The sequence below is a fragment of the Lytechinus pictus genome, chromosome 5 (genome assembly GCF_037042905.1).
Source record: "Lytechinus pictus isolate F3 Inbred chromosome 5, Lp3.0, whole genome shotgun sequence".
Classification (NCBI taxonomy): domain Eukaryota; kingdom Metazoa; phylum Echinodermata; class Echinoidea; order Temnopleuroida; family Toxopneustidae; genus Lytechinus; species Lytechinus pictus.
The window spans coordinates 25,436,373-25,459,091 of NC_087249.1; the positions used below are offsets into that span (position 1 = coordinate 25,436,373).

The 22,719-nt window shown below is 34.4% G+C and overlaps 1 protein-coding gene across 5 annotated transcripts in view; it reads right to left on the minus strand.

Annotated features, from left to right (window-relative positions):
• LOC129261622 (high affinity cAMP-specific and IBMX-insensitive 3',5'-cyclic phosphodiesterase 8B-like) overlaps positions 1-22,719 on the minus strand; it is a 42,234-nt gene that overhangs the window by 13,763 nt on the left and 5,752 nt on the right. For 3 of the 5 annotated variants that reach the window (XM_064100100.1, XM_064100099.1, XM_064100103.1), the window contains exons 2-10: positions 21,970-22,160; positions 16,850-16,909; positions 11,294-11,440; positions 8,780-8,999; positions 6,575-6,663; positions 4,556-4,674; positions 3,884-3,957; positions 2,701-2,862; positions 255-287 (exon numbers count right to left, since the gene is read on the minus strand). In XM_064100100.1, the coding sequence (XP_063956170.1) occupies positions 255-287; positions 2,701-2,862; positions 3,884-3,957; positions 4,556-4,674; positions 6,575-6,663; positions 8,780-8,999; positions 11,294-11,440; positions 16,850-16,909; positions 21,970-22,160 (1,095 nt within the window). The remainder of the gene's footprint in view (positions 1-254; positions 288-2,700; positions 2,863-3,883; positions 3,958-4,555; positions 4,675-6,574; positions 6,664-8,779; positions 9,000-11,293; positions 11,441-16,849; positions 16,910-21,969; positions 22,161-22,719) is intronic. The other 2 variants (XM_064100102.1, XM_064100101.1) reach the window with 1 other exon arrangement.

Sequence of the window (22,719 nt, forward strand, 5' to 3'; positions counted from 1 at the left end):
TTCATCCAGGTTTATATTTCATTATTGCTTTGTTAAGTTTTTAATAAAAGAGACAAATTAGTGTTAGACAGGTTGGTCCCATGCTTTTTTAAAATGAAAGAAGGAACGCAATATTCATACTAAAAGCGAGGTTACTTGTATCTCTACACAATCACAAAACCCAAGCAAAACAACTGATCTATCAAACTCTGTCTACTGCAGAAAAAGTTAGCATGCAAAATGGGTAAAGCTTTGAGCACACTTTGTTAATCTACCTCTTTGAGTGAGGTCATGCTGGCATTGCGACCCTGTGTTGCCATGGTGGTGGATGATGACGAAAGGATCCAAGTGAGGCAGTGCATGATGGGGTTCAAGTGATTGTTTGGGGTTGGGGTGGGGTGGGGTTGGATGAATTAAAAATTGAGGTGAGGTAGAAGCATAAGCAGTGGAACTAATGAACTTCAAAATAACAAAATTAACACAAATCACATTATTTTCCCCCAGAATATCAATAAAAACACATAGATCGGGCACTTATTTCACATAAATCTGTTTTTTTACAAAAGAGGGATGTTTTAAATATATGATCTCTCATGATGAAAAATTTGAACCAGGTGTAATGCTGAAATTACACAATATGTTATAATATAATTTTCTTCATGTGAAATGAACATTTGAAAAAGAATAAGAATACTTATTGTGATAATCATTATATACCGGTATCTACAACATGTACAGATCACATGGAAATAATCTGCATATCGTAGAGCCAGAATCAAAGCAAACATATTTCTGGTAAAGGTAAACATTTAAGAGAGATGGGGAAATCATTATATCTGAAGCACTGTGCAATTTACACTTGAAATATCAATTTTGTATTAAATGTAAGGTAAACAAACTCAATGAATTTCACTGAATGAGCCTAAGGATGCTTTGCGGTGATACACAGAAAATGAAAATGCAGTGTTCAGTCAATTCTGGAATCCACTAAGAATTTTCATTGTGAAATTAAATGATTTCCCCCAAAATCAACTATTTCACTGCACTTGGCCCAGGTCATTTGGGTAATTCCATTTAAAAGTATTGTGGTATTCTAGTGCCATACCTGGATACATATAATACTATTATTAAGGTTACCCAAATATCGTTGAGTTGAATCATAGATTTTCAAATTCATTTATTCCACATCTCTTAAAAAACAGGGTACAATACATAATGAATTAATCTAATAGAGTAAAAACAACAATGACAGTTGTACAATTTAAACAACAAATAACTAGAAAAAACCATAAAGTAATGAATGGGATGTGAGGGAGTAACAAAGAGCAATTGGCCTATCTTGGCAACTCCCTTTTTAAGGTCCATGGTTTAATGTGTTGTTATCCTTGGCTTGTAAGTGAAACAGAATTTAGGATTTCCTGAAACAGAAAAGGTATTTTTACCCCTTTTTTATATTGACATATAAAGGTAAGAAGCTCCCTTACAATTATTATGCAAAGACTTCACTGCATACTATTTAAAGACTGATTGCACTGAAGTGAAGTCATATAAAAAGGGATTTCATAAAAGGTCATTCTATATTCAACAGAGTCAATTTTTAGCTAAAAATGCAATACATGTAGGAAGCTATAAGGTTAATAATAATTGTTATCTATTTCAACTGACTAAAGTTTCCAATTGATCGGGATTTACATGTATCTATGTGAGAATCCATTCCATGTATTATTGTATCAACTTTTTGAAACAATGCTGATATATACAAATTACATTCAATTCAAAATCTTTTAATGCACTGCAGATATATTTAGTGCAGTTGTATAAATAAACTGTGTTAGGTATGGATCCACGTGTTCACCTGACTTGAGATTTCAAACAACAAATTTGCAATACACAAAAAGAATATAAAATGTGATGTACGTGTTGCCATGAATTCATAAAATAGTGTCAATTTTCCTTCATACTTTTCAAATATATATAAATGGCACAAAAAATTTTATGATCAGCATTCTATACTCTAAAGAAAACTAGAAATTAAAAATCTCAAGTTCTGGTAGAGTTATTATACAAATTGATACTTATAGCTCATACACTTTGTATGCCTCATGGACACATTTTCTTTTTAATATAGAGCATGACATTACACAACATCTTAACTACCTATAAAAAAAAATTGTAAAATTAATTTTGTAAAACAAGCCAAAAGAGGATCCTTGATCTTAAAGCACAGCAACAGCATGGATGCCAATGAAATTGTCAAAGCATTGATTTTTGTCTCCATCCGTCTTTATTTGCTGTAGCATACACTCCAAATGGACCGATGGTATGTCCTTAGAAATAGATTCGGTCTGTCTGGAGTCAGTTTCTTTGGTATGGCTGTGGCATTACGTGTGATCATGAATTCTTGTTGTCAAGACATTTTTGGGCTTACACCAAGTTTCTTCTTCATCTTAGAATGTGGGAGGATTACCATATCATCAATTGTTTGAGTTTCATTTAGACCATTGCATGAACCAGTTATTATCAAGTTAGAGGGTTGTCGCCGTTATTGAATTGAAAAAAAATAGTACATTGCAGTTTAAATTCATGCTGCATGGTTCCAAACATATCTTTACTAGTTTCATGATTACAAGAATCGTAAGCTCCAGGACATAAATGCAATGCTTCCAATAAAAAATTCTCCAGGATCCTGATCATTGAAAATAAAGATTTCTTATTACTTACAGCCATGAGTCCTCCGACGAGGTCTGTTGTAATCTGATCATCTTCCCTGACCTGAGCTGGGTTGTAGAGTTCTGAGGACCTTAAGATGTCCAGGACCCGGTCTAAGGCCTGAACAACAGTGCTAGGACTGTTCTCTTGGGCTGTGTTGATGATGTTGATAACCTGAATAAGTAGTTCAAGCATGAAGATTGTACTTGGTGAAGAGTGGAAAAATACAGGCTTCGTGAAAATACCAGGTGAAGTGTGTATCAAGATTCTTTAAGAAATAAACATCAGAGACCCGTTTTATAAGGACTTGCCATAAAAACAAATGCACAATTTTTTAAAATCAAATTTAATGATAATAATAAAAATATTTGTGCCTGAGGATACAAGCATTGCTATTATTACCCCTGGCTTTTTCTGTGCTGCCATATAGGCACCGAAGCATTCAAGGAATCATTTCTTCCTACTGGGTACCCATTCACCTCACAAGGGTTGAGTGCGGCACAATGTGGATAAATTTCTTGCTGAAGGAATACACACCATGGCTGGGAATCAAACCCACGTCCCTCAGATTGAAAGACGAGAGTCATGACTACTAGACCACAACACCTCAAAATGTACTATATTTACTTGACCTTCAAGTGTACTCCTCTTTGTCTCCAAAAGGGACATTGCGCGCATGAATGTCCATACTCATAGGAAGACAAGGGCCACTTCTTTCACCAAATCATATTCATCATCAGATCATCACTGATCATGCCCTCATCATCATCTTTGTTCCTCTCTATCATCAACCTCTCCTTTTCACCTTGCTCTTCATCATTTTTCTATTCCTATGCTACTCATCATGTCCACCACCATCATCATTCTCATCATTAGCGTTATCATCATCAACATATCACTCCCACCATCATCATCATCATCACAATCACCATCATCATCCCAACCACTACCTCTACCATCATCATCATCATCATCAACATCATCACCATCACACCACCATAGCGAATGCATTCTTCCAAGCCCTCAAAATCCAATGTAATTTACACTCTTTACTCTCCATCCATTACTACCCATAACCACTTCAACCCATCAATGCACTTTCCATTTTGATGTCTCATAATCATCGCTAATTGCTTTCCTAATTATCATCACTGGAGCAAGTAATCATGCCCAATCGGCTGGACATCCACCCTACCTTTGTGATAGGAGCTTCTATTGTCATGGAATGTATCCTAGCAACAGATTGTCTTCTATTAAGTCCTTGGTGACCTACAGTCAAAATATGCAAGAAAGTTGAGGAGATAGTTTTAATGAGGAATGAAGAAGAGAGAGAGAGAGATAGAGAGAGAGGGACGGGCAAACTATACAATTCTGAGCCTAAGAAACCCAAAATTGATATTTACAGGAATCACTTTTCATTCTACAGAGTACTGTATTCTTTTTATTTAATAAGAACTGGAATTTTTGAGATTCACCATACACCATCTTTCTAAAAGTCAATGATATATCATGATTAAAATTATCACACATCTCACCAAGATTTAGAGAATAATTTTCGTATCTGAAAATTAGATAAAGGAACTACATTTTTTTCAAAGTCAGGATTCACGTTATAATTTATTGCCATACTCTTCAGGTGAAAAATTGTATGCGATTAAGTTACTGTAGCTTTATTCATACGCAAAATCAATTAAATAATTTGAACATGGTTTTCAACCATGCCACTTGAAAATGGCCAAAATATCCACCACTTACATTATTCTTTGTTAACAGTAATTCATTTTTTGATTCAGATAATTCATTTAAGCTTTTTAATATAATAACAAAGTTTCACAGCTATAAAAATTTGTGATTACTTCTGCCATACCATTGGCGAAATCTTGACCCATTTTATCAACGTTGTGTTGCAACTCTTGACTGAAGACTGCGGGACCATTCGTGGGTTGTGCCGGAAAGCGCTTATTAAAAACATGGTGCCGTACTTTCCTGCAAGTTTGAAAAGATAAAGAGAGAGAAAAAAGAAATGGAGCTGATTAAGTTTCAATAACCTTCAACCAAATCAGTGGAAAAACATGTAATCACTGGCGTACTTTGTTCAAATTTTTGTCAGCGAACACAACTTCAACAAAATTACATCCAGAGTGGTCCAGTAATTACAAAATGTTTACAAGACCACAATCAATACAGACACTCACACCACATTATTACTTTCTCAAATTAATGAACATCTCACATTCTATGATCACTCTACATGCATATTCTCAATTTACCTGTGGTTCTGAGGAATCATATTATTTCATTAAACCACCGTGTAATATTGTGCACGGAAATTGCTCTTTCAAGCCTTTTCCTATCATGCCAATTATTAACACCCATTGGTTCTTTAAGTAACTCACTGCCTATTCATGTGAGTGTGAATTAAACACACTCAACTAACGTTTCTGCTTAAAGATAAAGTTGAGATTTGGTGATGATGTTGTAGTAATATTGGAGATATTGAGATTGCATGGTTGAACTGAGTCGTACTGAAATCTTAGAGAAAGCAGGAAAAATATTATTTTCTACATAAGGAGAGGGGTATCACTTTCTTGAGAACAGATTGATAAAAATAAAAGGGTTGATTTTTATTGTTAAAAACATTCATTTGTTTTTGTTTTGTTTTATTTTATTGCAGTTGGAATACGTCCATATTAAAGGAAAATATGGATGACCTTTTAAAAAAATTAATACTGTATTATGAAGTACTGTATCATGAAATAATAATACAGAGCTCCCACTAACTTTTTTTCTTGGTGGCCCGATCGGTCCACCAAAATCATCAATTTCATATTCTTGGTGGCCCTAAAACAATAGAAAACATTACAATTTATCAAAACTTTGATTGCCCAACTGGGCCACCAATTGCAGGCTTTGACAGAATTTTGTGGCCCGACTCTCATTTTTGGTTGCCCTGGGCCACCGGGCCACTGCTAATGTCAAGCCCTGAATAATAGCTCACCTACAACCTCAATATTGACAAAAAATTATCCTCTGAAGTAATGTTAAACACTAAAACAGAGTGCCAAGCTCTCACATAGATGTCAAAGATGTAGAATTTCCCCCCTTTAAATAAACCATCCATTTCATATCTTGCATGCCATGTATTTCTTTATTCTCTTATTCTTTATGTCATGCAAACCACAACAAACCAGTAGTTCTTTCATTTTATTGTAATTATGTGGCTTAATATGAACACACTTGTTTCTCCACAAATACATGCACACATTGGAAACCACTACAAAGAATAACATTGAGACATGTACAGGTGTACTCTAGTATGTCTGTGCCGTACTTCAGAAAGCATTATGGAGTAATTAGTTTGAAGCATTCAATAACAAATTCAATGAACAAAAGGGTATCCTTGCAAGATATAATTCAATTGTGTCACTCTCCATCCAGGTTTATAAATGGTTCATGGTATAATGTGAATACTGTCATCTTGTAATTGTAAAACTACTTTTGCCTGTTATTGGATACGTATACATATTAATCATGGGAAGATTAGAAATGTTTTGATCAAAATCAGTAAATAATCAAGGATTACCATGTCCCAAGATGTTTTTATTCACTGTTCCATCGTTAGCAATGATTTGAAAGAAAGAAATACAAATTGGATGAAGGCAATTTTTTCATTATAAACTATTTGCCATTTAATATCTTCTTTTCCAAATGGCATTTTCCAAATTATTTCTTTTATGTCCTCCATAATAAGTAGCTATATTTTCTACATAAGGGAGGATTGTAGCACGTTGCAGATTCTTCTGAATTATTACATAAAATTAAGTGTTCGTAAGAGCTACATGTACATATCAAGCTCAACTTAAAAAAATATTTAAGAAATACTCACCCTCCATAGCCAATTACTGGTGCAATGTACACAATTTGTGGAATACTTTCTCCATTTCTCTTTTTAGAATACAACATTCCTTCCCATGACTGCATAAAAAAAAGAGAAAAGATAAATGTTTACCAAAATCACCAAATGTTTTCATGACATTACTCAAATTTCAAATCTTCATTTTCCATAAAATAGTTTGTAAATGAAATCTCTGTAAGAAATGCAGTTTCATTTTCCACTTCTTCTTCTTTTCTATTTTGTCTAATTTTGCATAAAGCTTGATCTTGAAATATAATCAGATTTCGACGAAATATTAAAATACCGATGTACTTTAGTTAAATTTGACCCTTTAAAAAATCACTGCTTGTGAAGAAGGTATTACTAAGTAATAAACCATGCATATAGGGGAAAAGGAACAATCCATATTTAATAGAGATATTCCTACTTCCTTATTACTACAAATATCATAATCTAATGATTATTGGATTATTAATCAAAACTATCAAATCCATGTCCACAAAAAACATAAAGTAAAATTCAATAAAGGTTAAGATATAATCACTAAAAACTGATAAAGTCTTCTTTGTGATGTGGGTAATAGTTTAATATCTACTGCTGATGTCAAACTGACAGAAACTATCACACCTTGTATCAAAATAATCAAATTATATCACTAAAACTGATAAAGTCTTCTTTGTGATGTGGGTAATAGTTTAATATAGACTGATGTCAAACCGACAGAAACTATCACATCTTGTATCAAAATAATCAAATGAAAAAATAAAAAGAACCCTTCTACTGTCACTATAATCCATCCCTTATTATGTTCATTAAACTGAATTTAATTCTCAAGGATAAATAATGTAAATATTGGATACATAATCATGCCAACAACATAGAAAATGACATTTCCATTATCAAAAGCAGTCAGCTTTCAGAGATGATATTGAATTGGTTTCATGGCACGATTTGATCTACGTGTACACTGTCTGGTAGTGAGGTCATTCTGTAACCACAGCAACCAGATACAACAAGGGTACTACTATTAACAGTTACAGGTGGTAATGCACATCTCAAAAGCCGATTGTTTGACAAGTGATCAGGCCATGAGGTGATTACTGATCATGCATGTCACGAACCCACTTTTTGGAACTACAATCAATATCCCTAATGGGTTTATAATGAATAATGAACTATAACTGCCGGGTGCTTTTCATCGTGTGATTATCTGCGGAGCACTTTGAAACGATGGATAAAACTCCACATAACTTATAGTAGCCTAAAGTTGTGTACATTTCAATAATCTCATTGCAATGCTATGATTATAAAATTGATCAAATAAAACACCCTTATCAGAAGTTTAAATATTAAATGAATGAATTAAAAGAATTATTTCAAAACTTTAAGTAATCAAAATACGCTTTTAGCCTTTATCGCACATTCAAGCAACATCTCTCTGAAAATGAGACTTGAAATCAGAAAAAGGATCATTCTAAATCTTGCTTGAACACCAACAATTGAATTGTTTACTGAAGACAGTAAACAATTCCATTGTTTGTGAAGCACCATGCCCACTTAACAACCCATCTTCACCACAATCTAGTTATCACAATGAATTTTCATGAATTCAGCCTCAGCTAGCAAGGTGAACTAAATAGATTATCTGGTACAATTTCCCAGTCAACAATTAAACAAAATACCTGTGCCCTAGTGAACAAGCTTGAGGGAGATCCCCAAATAATGTTCAAAGTATTACCCGTATCTGTTGCAAAAGAGCCTGATAAGTTTTAAAAGTATTGTATACTGTGCTCAGTTCGATACAATGGAGAGTAGTAGGGAAAAAGCACTGTCAGATGTCTCTGATGAAATATCTTAGCAATAAACAGAGGCTTTCATTATCAAGTGATAGGCACATCAATCATGGCCTAGTGGTTCTGACTCTCATCCTTCAAACAGAAAGTCGTGGGTTTGAATTCTAGCCATGGCATATTTTCTTCCAACAATGAAATTATGAACATTATGCTGTACTCAACCCAGGTGAGGCGAATGGATACCGGAAATTAATAATTGCTTGAATGATCTGAGCGTTGCTGATAAAGGGGTAGCTAGATTTAAAGCCAAGGGAATAGTAGTTGCACTCTGTATCCTCTGGAAGAGCCCTATATCATTTCAACTATTTCAAGTATTTTACTAATAAACATTTGTTGGTCTCACCTTCCCCTTCTTGAGTTGTGAATAGATGCCATCAATGAGTTCTACTTTATTCTTGTCGCATCTCGGCATGTCTTCCATTTCGTGACCTATGACCTCATCGTTGGTATAGCCCGAGATCCTCTCATAAGCGGGGTTGACATACTGCACTGTTCTGTTCTCACTCGTGATCTGGATGGCATCTGAGCTGTTCTCCAGTGCAGCAAACAACGAGTTTGTGGCCCTAGCATAAAGAGATAAAATGAAAGATAATAATTAAGGAATCAATCAAATGTGGAACATTTACCTATCTCAGTATTGATTGATATGATTTAATAGGACTAACAGTTATTGATCAATGGATCTCCATCATGACTTTTGTGTTCAGTATAACCTGAGTTGAAGATTGGGTTTCCATGTATTTGGTACAAGCAAACCTGCTTCAGCAGTTACCTATCCACAAATTCTACATGTACATGTATGCCCTGTTTCCTTTTAGTCAGAATTCAGAAATGACTTGTCAAAAGAGAGTCAAATCAATGAACAATTGCAACAAGTTGACCCTCCCAATCTAGTCACTAAATTGACTAATTTGTTTCAAGAGAAAACAAAATAATAAGCTCAAAACAAATCTCCACTTATACGTCTCATAATCTGTATAACCTGTATTCAAGTATACACAATTAAGTTTGAAGAACCACTGGAGCACACTTGATGAATGTGCCAATTCTAAGAATTCAATCAGTGGAATAATGTAAGCTGATTATGCATGGCTCAAATAGTCTAGGGTAAAAAATAAAGATGTAAACATAATACGTGACCTGCTTTCTTCTACCCCAATAATTCAGTTCACAATATCACACAAATAATCAAATTCATTGGAAATTTCTTCTTTTTTTTCTTACTCTACTTTTCTTTTTCTAGTAGAAGTGAGTGTGAAAGTACTTTAGGTATTCAATCTGATTGAAGAATATTTGTGGTACAATGGTTCATTTCACAACCCATCTACCGGGTATTCAAAACCATTTTTAATCATTAGTTTTTGTATTTATTCTATATCTTCTTGTTTTTATTTGTTCATTGATGATTGCTATTTATTTTTCTTGTTTATTTCAATGTTCTAATTGTCTTTTTTTATTTATTTTGATTTTGTATATTCTGGGTGGAGTGTGGGTTGAATGCACTAAAACATTGGTAAAAAACCCTACAAGATATTTTTGGTGCTTGATTCTTTATCTTTTGGGGCAAGCAGAAAGATACCAAGCTTGTTTACAAATGGGTTTCTTGCCACAAACATATATGCATGTACAACTCTATTCCCAATTACTGTCTCTGTCCCTAGCATAATTCAATTTCCACTGTATGCAGTATATTATTTTGCCTTTTTCAAATGAAAATTTGGTTCATAAGTAATTTTTAATACATAGCTGCTCGATGTAAGACCGAGAGGATATTCCACGAAATGGGCATAGCATCCAGGAAATTAAACAAAATGGTACATGGGTAAAATGGCAATTAGACCAAATATTAAGTAAACAAACTGATTGTAGATGAAGTAGGTTTAGAACATGCATGATGAGACCAAATGGAAAATAGACAAAAGAGGTGTAGACCATGTGGAAATTTACCCTTAGTTACTCAAGGTGACCAATTCTCTAACAGAAAAACAGAAGTGTGTCCATTTCAGATGCAGAATCCAACCATTTCCTTTACATTACGTACCAGCAACAGGAAACCATGGCAGCAATGACATCAACACTGGCATAGATAAATGTTTCATATACTTCTGAAAATCTAGCGCGTGTTTTTTGTACAATGATCAATTAGTATGGGACTATATTATGTATGTCGACCATGTACTTTCCAATAATGACTTAAGTCATTGGTATATGCCGGCTTAATGAATTCATTGAAATTGAATTTGAGGCAAATAGAGTGACAAACTTAAATCTTTTTATCCACCAAAATAAAACCTGTTAATATGATGCAAAGCTGATCTAAGTAGAATTCATTGGATAAATGATAATGTTCAATATACTGCATTGTTAAATATTGTAAGTTTTCCAGTTATTTATTATGTTACTTTTATGTATTGATCTAATTTGTTCTAATTAGAATGAAATATTTTAGGTTTAAGTTTAGGTTTATTGGATAATTTAGATAAGGTATAATGGATGATTTAGTGGTTTAATATATTTTGTAAAGCGCATATAGAGTCTTTTGACTATTATACACTATATACATTTCAAATATTATTATTAATGAATCTTCCATGAAAGGGATTAACCCCAATGTACATGTATACTGATATCGAAAAGGTACTATTAAATTCATAATAAACAATAATACAAAACCCATAACACTTTTATAAATGATAATTTTCTCATGAAGACGTAAAATGGGCATATTTTGCAGGAAAGGTTATTTCATACATAGATAAACAGGCTTTACAATGAGACAAACACTAAATAAATGATAATAAAGAAACAGGACTGCAAGTGATTCAAAAGAAAAATATATCATGACTCTAAGACTTACTTGAGTTTGAATTGTGACCTGAATTCGCCAAACTCAATCTGTAAGAGTTCATTGAGACACGCTCCGGTGTTTGCATTCTCGTCATATCTCCTGTTGAATCCAGCGCTAATGAGTGGCATAATGGAAGGCTCGTCCTTGTCTAATGGACTGACAAAAAAAGACAAAGGATAAAAATAATTAAAATAAACAAGGCAAACGCCAAGCGTTGTCTCGCCTGCATATTGCAGTCATGAAGAGATGGACCTCTGTTACGAGTTTGGCGATCCCACCTCGAAGCTATAGAAAGTTATTGTGTGTACAACACAGCACAGTGCCAGTCATGGAAAGTTCATTGACCTTTGACCTTAATCAAATTCAACTCACATTCGAACTTGACCTGCACTTTCAAGAGATGGACCTCTTGTATGAATTTGGCAATCCTACCTCGAAGATATAAAAAGTTATTATGTGTACAACACATTCAAATTCGACTCATATTTGAACTTGACCTGAACCTTCAAGAGATGGACCTCTGTTATGAATTTGGTGATCCCACCTCGAAGATATAGAAAGTTATCATGTGTACAACACAGCACAGTGCCAGTCATGGAAAGTTCATTGACCTTTGACCTTTGACCTTATTCAAATTCAACTCACATTTGAACTTGACCTGCACCTTCAAAAGATGGACCTCTTGTATGAATTTGGCAATCCTAACTCAAAGATATAGAAAGTTATTGTATGTACAGCACAGCACAGTGCCAGTCATGGAAAGTTCATTGACCTTTGACCTTATTCAAATTCGACTCATATTTGAACTTGACCTGAAACTTCAAGAGATGGACCTCTGTTATGAATTTGGCGATCTCACCTCGAAGCTATAGAAAGTTATTGTGTGTACAACACAGCACAGTGCCAGTCATGGAAAGTTCATTGACCTTTGACCTTATTAAAATTCGACTCATATTCAAACTTGACCTGTGCCTTCAGTAGATGGACCTCTGGTATGAATTTGGTGATCCCACCTCGAAGATAAAGAAAGTTATTATGTGTACAACACAGCACAGTGCCAGTCATGGAAAGTTCATTGACCTTTGACCTTTGACCTTATTCAAATTTGACTCATATTAGAACTTGACTTGTGCCTTCAGGAGATGGACCTCTGGTATGAATTTGGTGATCCCACCTCGAAGATATAGAAAGTTATTATGTGTACAACACAGCACAGTGCCAGTCATGGAAAGTTCATTGACCTTTGACCTTTGACCTTATTCAAATTCGAATCATATTCAAATTTGACCTGTGCCTTCAGGAGATGGACCTCTGGTATGAATTTGGTGATCCCACCTCGAAGCTATAGAAAGTTATTGGGTTTACAACACAATTATTGACGACGACGACGCCGACACCGGAAATTGTGATACCTACAGTATGTCTCGCTCCGCTACGCAGGCGAGACAAAAACAGATCAGATGAAATGGAAAGAGACAAAATAGGATTGGCAAGCAGGAAATCTGTTACTATGGTAACTGCTGGATAAAACATGTGACAAGTCCTTCATAAAACGCTCCCCAAATTAGACAGAAGGGGGGGGGTAGAGGGATGCAGGGTGATATTTTAATGGAGGGGAAGAAACAGGTTAAGATACAGGTGTGATGGGTAAAAGACCGGAGATTAAAAGCATGAACTGTCACATCAATGATGTAGCGCTCATCCGGCATCCGGCACAAAAATTCATGCTTGGTTTACTTTCAACCAAACGGACATTGTGATGAATAAATAATGTGTATCTTTGTTTGTTTAATACAGTACTATGAGGAAGTGCCAATTATAAATCAGATTCAATAAGAATATGAGGCATTGGCCTGTAGATGTAATTTAAAACTAAATTGTACCTCAGGCAGCTTTGGCATATGAAATAATAAAAGAAATGGGTTGACAAAAATGAAGCAGCATATTGGAGTGATTATATTGTATAAATCAGCATTAAAAAAAAAGTTTACCTCATGGAACTCCATCATACAAAAAAATATAAAAAGTGGCTGATAAAACCATAAGAAAATATGTACAAGTATTTTGTTTGTTCAATTGTCAATAAATTATCCATAAACCAGCATTAATAGCTTTTTTGTGCACATCATAGAGCTCTACCATATATCTATATGAACTAAAAATTTGTTAAAATTGGTTAATAAACAAAGGAGAAGTACATGTACATGTATTTGGATTTTTTTCAAGCTTGAGAATAAAAATATTTTCTTTTTACAATTATGTGAAGAATTGTAAAACTTGATCTATCCTATAAGTCTGTCATTTTTTTTTCCAATTTCAATTTCCTTTGTGTTATAATGACACAAGCAAAATTGAAATTGGACAAGAAATTACAGAAGATAGTTCTTCATAGAAGCACTTTGAAATTGCAGATGGACAATGATCAATTGTTTTGTTTTTAAAGTATTTGAAAGGGGGATAAATCAAAGTACCGGTAACTTTGTTGTTTGACATGGATAAGATGGAGTATATTTAAAGATGGAATGGGAGATAATGAATGCAGACACGGAAACAAATAAAGTTGGAGAATACTATAGTATAAACATGGAGAAAAGATCAGAGATAAAGAAAATAACTTCATAACAGAAACTGGCTACATGAACAATCTTCATAAAGATTTAAATCTATCAGTACTACAGCAAGTCTGTGCTTTGACAGAGAGCGGGAGAAGCTGCATTGGCTCCAAGGCCAATATTTATTAATAAAATGATCATTATCAATTTCGCTCGCTGATAATACAGCCTCTCTCTCTGCAGATGACAGAAGCTTAGATGTGAATACTGTTCATTTCTAAAGGCAAGTACAGAACAGCCTATATGAATTGAGTAATAATGACCAGACTCCTTGCAAGTAGCAGATCTTGGGTAATATATTTGTTTATGTTTGGAAAAGGTTGAATACATTATTAAAGACCTATTTCAAGAGTGATATAATGGGTTACCCCATTACCTCCAAAGACTGGATGTCTCCTGCGCTGAAGCCTATACGGACTTGATAAATCAAGGGTTAATAAAACTATATGGGGATGTCAATTAATATATTTTCTCATCTTGAATGCCTTGCAAAATAATTACTTCAACAGAGGCCAAAAAGGCAACTGACAAAAATCTTCTTGATAATAACATTTTTATGTTTAGATTGCAAGATATGTCAAAGTTGTAATTATTTGCTGGATTTATAAAATAATTCTATAATTAAAAATAACATTCTATCTTTTCAGAAATTGTTCAAACTCATTATGACCAGTTTTACTCATTATCTCATATAAATTCAAAATTTTATTTCAGCATATGGTGTAAGCTTATGCTTATCTCTAACAAAAATCCTTTTGTACAGTTAAGAATGTGATCATTAAAATAGTATACCCACATCAGTCCTGACCCACATTGTGAAGAATTTGCAGACACTCAAATGGAATGCATAAATCTAATGACTAATTCCTTATATTTATAAAATGCTTGCCAAAACTGTCGATCGGAGCATTAAAGCAGATTACATTTTGATTCATAGGTTAAATTACATAAAAATGTAACGTAATTACATCAGAAAATGTAGAGAAAAAAAACAAGAAAGGAGAAGAAATTGCTGACTGTTCATGGCAAACACATCCTATCAGTAAGAAACAATGAAATGGTCTGGACAGATAATTTTGCCTGAATTATTTCTCAGATCACAATTTGATATCCGTCCTAAAATATATATTTGAAGGCACATCACTCAAATGAGTACAAGCCTGAACAATATGCCACCATCATGACTCTAAACATTATGTTTTTGTACCCATAAATAAGTCATGTAAATATCAACCCTTCAATTTTCATCCAATAATTTTGACATAGAGCAGGATTGAGACACCAGGCGTGATATTGCAAGTCGTCGTGTCATCTCCGTCTATGATGCAAACGAACATCGATATTGGAAACGAGCCGTGAAAATTGACATGTGAAAGGGAGCCTTGCGTGTGAAGATCCATAGTCTCCTGCACCTGCCCTGTCATTATTTATTGATCCTCACTCCAAATCACTCAGCAAAGATTGACAATTTAATTAGATGCTCACTCAATGTTTTTTCACTGACATTTTAATTGAAACAGACTACACTATCAAGACCCATCATCTCAAAACCGTCATATTTCCTCCTACCCCTCATAAGAACCTATATACAAAACACTTTATGATTTTTGTGTTTGCGAGAAAGCGATGACATACTTTTCCATCATGCTCGGTTGAAGTAATTACAATTCTAAAATGATGAGCATAAACGCTGAATGTGACTGATAATGCACTGATCAATAATGCATTGACAATTCCAAAGAAATACATAACACTCAGTCACTTACTTTCCCTACCTGTCACTATCATTTCACTCTGTAAAAATCATACTTTGATAGTCAGCAATCGACACACCAATGTTATACCGTAATAAGAACTTTACAGCTCGACTGGTAGTGTAAGAATCAGGTTTGCCAGCACACAATATATTGATAGTAAATTTTAGTAATATTTTCCAACCCAGGGGATAATTCCAGGCATCCAGCACTTTCAAGTTCATAATTCTGAGCAAATTAATTTGACTATATCATATACTTTGACTGTCAGATACCCACTGAATGCCCCCAAACATACTGCCAACATCAATGACTGATTCAGAATAGTAGATTATTATTGGTGAAAACACGATGTACACATAAGGATACCTGAATATATCAAATTTTATATTCAGACATTAAAGTCTGGTACATGTATGTAACCTTATGAAAAAACAATCCTAACACCCAACTCATTTGTCAGCTATATAAGTCATATAATGCAATATGAAAACGTATTCAAATCACTTTTATGGTGCTACAAATATATTTTGGGCCAAATAATACACAAATGTAGGTTTGCACTCAATCTCAAAATGGTAATCTTTAGCCAATCAAGATAACTGTTCTTGGTACATTTTGTTCAACATACAAACCTACAACCAATCGTTCCTGTTCTTTCATTATTTTATAAATTGATTGCAATCATTAGTGCTATAGGGGCCTGATGATAATTACTGCTGTTCGGCAATCCGAGTAGCACAGTGGTTGTTAAAGACCAACTATATGAATTCATCACGTTAATGGTAGGCTGATCACGATTTAGACTGCATCTCAGAATGCACGTTATATGCTAATTCAATGGCAGCACCTCGTTAAACCATCAACAAAATGTGGACATTTTCTAGAATCTTGCCTGGGTGATCATTGAAATGTAACATAGTTGACATGGAAAAGACCATAAAGACATTTAAACTCCTCATGTCAGTGCAACAACGCCCTGTCGACACAACACTTCCACGCATCACATGTGCACAAAAACGCCCTATAGCAGCATGCATAAGTGCATTGCTAAGGGCGTTTCTGCACCGATGGGGTGTCAACAAAAATGTTTTGCTAAGGGCATTCTTGCACCAATACAACAAAATTGTCTTTAACATTCATCATAGGCAATGGTAGCAATGATAGAATATCACTCAATTCAGTTTTGTAATACTTACTTCTGTTTGGTAACAGCAACAATGATTGTGTGTTCGCTGGGCTTTGTAGCCCGTATTGACCTGGAATAGGAGACAAAGAGAGATGAAAAACAAATCATCAAATATTGAAAGGAGTGCGATGCTCTTGGTTTTACATGACTCTAGTCATAATGTATGTGTTTATTTGATTCTAGCCCACATACTGTCAGAAGTATTATCAGTGTACATCATACTTGTATACTGATCAAGTTTTATTTATTTATTAACTCATTTATTAACTCATTTATTTATTTGTTTGTTTGTTTACTTACTTATTTACTTACTCATCCATCCATCCACACACCCATCCATCCATCCAACCATATATCATTTATTTATTTATTTTTTATTTTTTTATTCATTTATTCATTTATTTATCATTTTATTTATTCATTTACTTATTTATCTATTCATTTTTTATTCATTTATTCATTCATTTAAAGTGTATTTATTTAATTATTAATTTATTTACTTAAACACCTGGGTATCTCCAATAGTTTCATATCTCACTTAGATAGTTCATAACAAAGGGTAGATAAGTTATCTGTTATACACTGGCACTATAAACATTCCATTACCTTATTCTTCTTCCATATAAATTTGCTAGGTAGGTAAACTTTGAATAAGATTCACTGTGACTATTCAACTTTTATTACATCTGTCAATAAAAAACAAGCAAAAGATTTAAAATGTGATCAGGACAGCAATTTGTAATGATGCTACCATATCACATGAATTAACAAATCTGCCAGGTTCTTGGTGATTGTACATGCATATTTGTATGAGGTTCTTGGATGGTGAATGATAGGCTGCTAAACAAGGGTCATTGAAAGAAAGTTGATCATGAATGACTAAACAAATTTTACAAAAATTCTGACGAAAACATAATCATAATTTGAAAGCAAGAAAAATATACTCACAACTGATAACACAAGGTAAAGGAAATTGTTATAATGAATAAGAAAATTGAAGTGTTTTTATACACTGATGACATGGCTCTCATACACATCTTCTTACAAGGTGAATTACAGATGCTAAAGTACTTTTAGGATAACGATCACTCTCACGCAAATATATAATCCATCTTGAATTACAGGGATTTTAAATAATTCAAGTTCGGCTGTGGGGAGTGGCTATTGTGGCATATCAAACTCTATATTTGGATTTGAATCCTATAGATTTACTTGAAAATCACAGAGGATTTGAATTCTAATTTTCTAAACCAGTTTTCTAGATCCAGAATTTAACTGGTCACTATAAGGGATTGATCTAAATTTGATTTAAATCCATGAAATTCAGAATGTAGGTCAGGTTTATCGACAAGCACCCATCTGCAAGACAGAAAAGGGAGCTGGGTGTTCTAATTTGACACACTGTTCTCTCCGCACGCATGCAGAATGTACTCCTCTCTTCTACCACACAGGAGCAAGTGGATTTTGATAAATAGTGCAATCATTGCTAATGAAGAAGAATCGATGACTGCCCTTTCCGTTCATTTTCCGTTCAATTTTGACCTCCAGCTACCCCCAAGTTTTATACACTCGTGCTCTTATTTCCCCTTTTCCATCGCTCTCTCTCCACCTCTCAGTACCAGTATTTCCATGTCTCTATTAATTTTCATTTCTACCTTGTGTCTCATCAATATTTAAAGCCAATTCTCTTTTAATGTTGATGCAAATTTACCTATCAAGTTTTATTGTATGATTGCTTTTCGTTTGCAATCAATATTTAATGTCTTGTAATTTCACTTTTTATGTACATTTCAACCTGCCTTGAACCAGTATAGGTTCATGGACCTGGTTTTGCTTGTTACTTTTTCATTGTTTCACTTTGTTCATTTGTGTACTGCTTTTCTATGAAATAAAGAAATGATTACAATCAACATAAAATTCTTTCTCATTTTCTAAATATTCGGTCTTATCGGACAGTTACCATAGTAACAGTGGTTCTCAGCCAACCAAATTCAGGGAAAGGTGTCACATCTGACAATTTGTCAGACAAAAATACTGATGAAATAATAATAATATTGTATAAATTTATAGAGCGCAGAAACTATTCCATAACGTCTACTGCGCTTTGTAGGACTCCTAAAATGATTGTAAAATAGATGTGTTTTGAGCTTTGATTTAAAGTTGTTTACAGATGGTGCTTCCTTACTTCCAGGGATAAGCTATTCCAAGATTAATACTACCCCCCTACGGTGACACAACAATTGCTCTGGACAGCGACAATTGCTCGGGCTTTATTTCATCTAAGATATCTAGGGTTAGGGTTAGAGTTGCAATAGGGTTTTATGTTAGGTTTAGGATAGGGTATAGTGTTAAATCAAGGGTTGAATTTGGTAATTCCATAAAAAAAGTGTGTGGAATTTACAGCAGAGCAATTGTCGCCACACTGCAAAAACTCCGGTGATGATTTAACACCAGCCGGGAATCTATATATGTCCACACCAGAGAAGTATTGAAACAACACCAGTTTGGAATCAAACCGATGCTGTTTTAATACTAATTGGTGTTGTATAAACACCTTTCTGGTGTTAGACCAAATCGAAACTGGTGTTGTTTAACACTTCTCTGGTGTGGACATATATAGATTCCGGGCTGGTGTTAAATCAACACCGGAGTTTTTGCAGTGCAGAGCAACTATCATGGAACCAACCCTACATCTCTGAAAACTTCTTAACCTGTCTACCCCCACCCCCCCCCCCCCCCATCGTGCTGTTACATGCCCCCTTCTTTCTCCTAATATTCTTTAAATCTTTCTTGTTCCTGTTATCAATCTTTGATCATGAATTTGTTTTAATGTATTTTGTTCACATGAGCTGACCACAATCCCTATATCACATCACATCCCCCTTTTCCTCTCTCCTCTAATTCTCGTTATTACAAATAGGAGCAAAGAAACATTCCTCCAACCACATATCATATTTGCCAATAGTAAAAATTCAAATTTATCAATCAATCAATGACATAAAACAATTAACAAACTTTATGATCATGAAATGCTAACATTTTTGTACTGAAACTGTTGTTTCAAAATGAAATTCCCAGACAGAAAAGAAATATAACTCTGTGGTTTGTGTTTGGACTGCAGACAGGGCCATGCATGACCTTTCCATGTCATCTGCAGGCTTTCAAATGAGATTTGTAGGATGTATAAAAATCAATACTTCTAGATTTACTGCCAGAAGTTACATCAGCCTGTAAAATGTTAAGGCAAGAACCAGCTGTCTGTTCAAATAGAAATAGGATACTCCTATGGAGTATGGATAGCTAATCTAAATATAAAGTCACAAGAAAAAAATAAAAAATCATGGTTGTAATCCTATTTTGCTCTATTTTACTCAATTCCTGAGAACATTTGCATTATATTTTTGTGCTTTATTGGTTATAAATGAATATTACTGAATTGAATTGAAAATTGAATATTTTGAATAAAAACTTAATTCACATGAACAAGAAAAAAAAATTGAATCAATTTTACTATATAGACTTCACCATCAAGGCCTGTAACATATCTTACACATGAAGTGAACACTGTATATGTTCCTATTTACTCTACGACAACTTCATCCAAGAATTAATATTTCTGTGCAGCACTTAGACAAATATTATATGTTATCCAGGACTCGAAAACTACCGTGCTATCATTATCATTATGCATGAGCACTGTTTTGAACATACAGTAGCTGCTAGTCTTTTGTTTATTCTTCAATACAATGAACTGAGCCTTTGTGTAACTCATGCATCCATTTATAACAGCATCAAATCTAGATCCACCGTGGAATCTGTAGCAACTTGATGCGCACAGAGTTCACTGCAGTGTATGATAATCACACAATCACTACCACTGCCACTATGCACTGCAGCACACAGAATATAATACATCCTAGGTATGCGTGGAGTGAAGACATGGTGATTTATACCCCTTTCATAAACCCAATTATGCGGCTAATAGCAGCATAATTTGGTCGTAAAATCGGAGGAGGACCAGAGTTATCCGCATTATTTTGATGCTGCAATTATCCGCATAATAGCGGCATCGGGACCAGATTTTGACATTATGAACGCATTTTCGAATAATGCGGATAATTGCCATGGTGCAGTCACAAGGTCACCCTTTTCCAACACAACCGCATCGCAGTTGTCATGACGATTATCCGCCTTTTTCAGGACGGGCGCTCGTAAAAATAGTGCGGATTATTTTCGGAGTTTGTGAACGCAATTTTTATTGAATTATCCGCATTACTCTTAGGCGGCTAATTGGAGGATGGGTTTATGAAAGGGGTATCATTCTATGATATATAGGCCTAGCAAGGCTGTTAAGAAACAATAGAAAGGTAGATGATCATGGTAATCAATTTTCATCCATGTCATTCTGCTAAATCTGTTAGGCAATCTTCATGCATCTGCACACAAAATAACAATTCTGTATGTGAGAAGGTTTAAAAGGGGTGAGAGGGTGTGATGGAGGAAGCAATGGGGTGTAAGATGAAGGTGTTTGATACTGATGTGGGAGGGGAAAGCAGGCAAATGGTGTGAATATTTTTTCTTCAAGGAATTCCAAGTTGATTTATTTTTTTTGCAATGTGGTCTTGCAAAATGAATTAACTGTGCTTATCCGAGCAGGTTAAACCGGCAAACAAGGGAAGCTTGTTTGGTCCAGGAGAGAGATAATAGCTATCACAAGCAATCTAACATTTTATAACCATGTGTTCTCTTTAATGATGACGCCTAATAATATGAAGTAAGGCCGTTATTCATTCAAAATGAAAATTTATAAAAACCTTCTTAAATTATAATGGTAACATGTTCACATATTAATACATTGTACATCAACAGAGCTTAAGCTTCCCTAGTTCAGCTTCTAGTTCAACTTATGATTTCATTTTTTTCTGATTTCTGAGGACTTTGTGACATCCTCTATTAACGAGATATGTCCATCTGAATACTACATAAAATCACAAAAAATCTCATCAACTATAGAAAAAATACCAATCACTTTGAACAGTAATGTCATAAATTTTGTGCCCACTAGTGTTCATCATGACTCCTGTCTACATAACTACCGACTTCTCTCTTTCCTAGAAAGAGCTAATTTACCTGCAGAGTGCCACTGCATTGAATCCTTTGGTGGTTCTGTTGTCAATGATGACGACGTCATGCTGCTTCTCAAGAAAGCACTCTAAAGCATCCGTTGGGTTCCTCACAATGTTGCACTTGTAGCCTCCTTTGTCCGCAGCCCACCAGAAACCATCGCTTTGAGCATCCTCTTTCGCAAACACCAACATGATCTGAAATAAATGAAACAAAAAATATTCAAATATATTTTTTAAGAGCAGACCTACATGAGGAAGTTGTGACATTTAGCAGAACCAGAATTCCTAAAAGTCGCCATGTGAAACAGAAATGTATTATTTTTTTTAATGCTAAAACAAAGGCATTTCAGAAAACATTTCATAAGTTAAAGGAGAATGAAACTCTTGGAGCAAGTTAGCTTTTGTGAAAGCAGAAAAATCAAAGAATAAGATCAACAAAAGTTTGAGTAAAATAGGACTAGCAATAGAAGAGTTATGAGCATTTGAATGTCGAGATCACTAATGCTATGGAGATCCTCCCATTGGCAACGCAACCAAGATCTATGATATCACAGATGAACAACTCTCCCCTTTTGGACACTGAAAATATACCCTAAAACATCTCTTTTTGCTCTTTCTAATCATATGACAAACGATTCATCAATGATATAATGTTGTGAAACCTCTGTACTTGTCCTCTCATAAAGAGAACACCTCACCTTGTGATAGATTCTATAAAAGTGAGAATATAAGTGAAATAAGTACTAAAGCAATG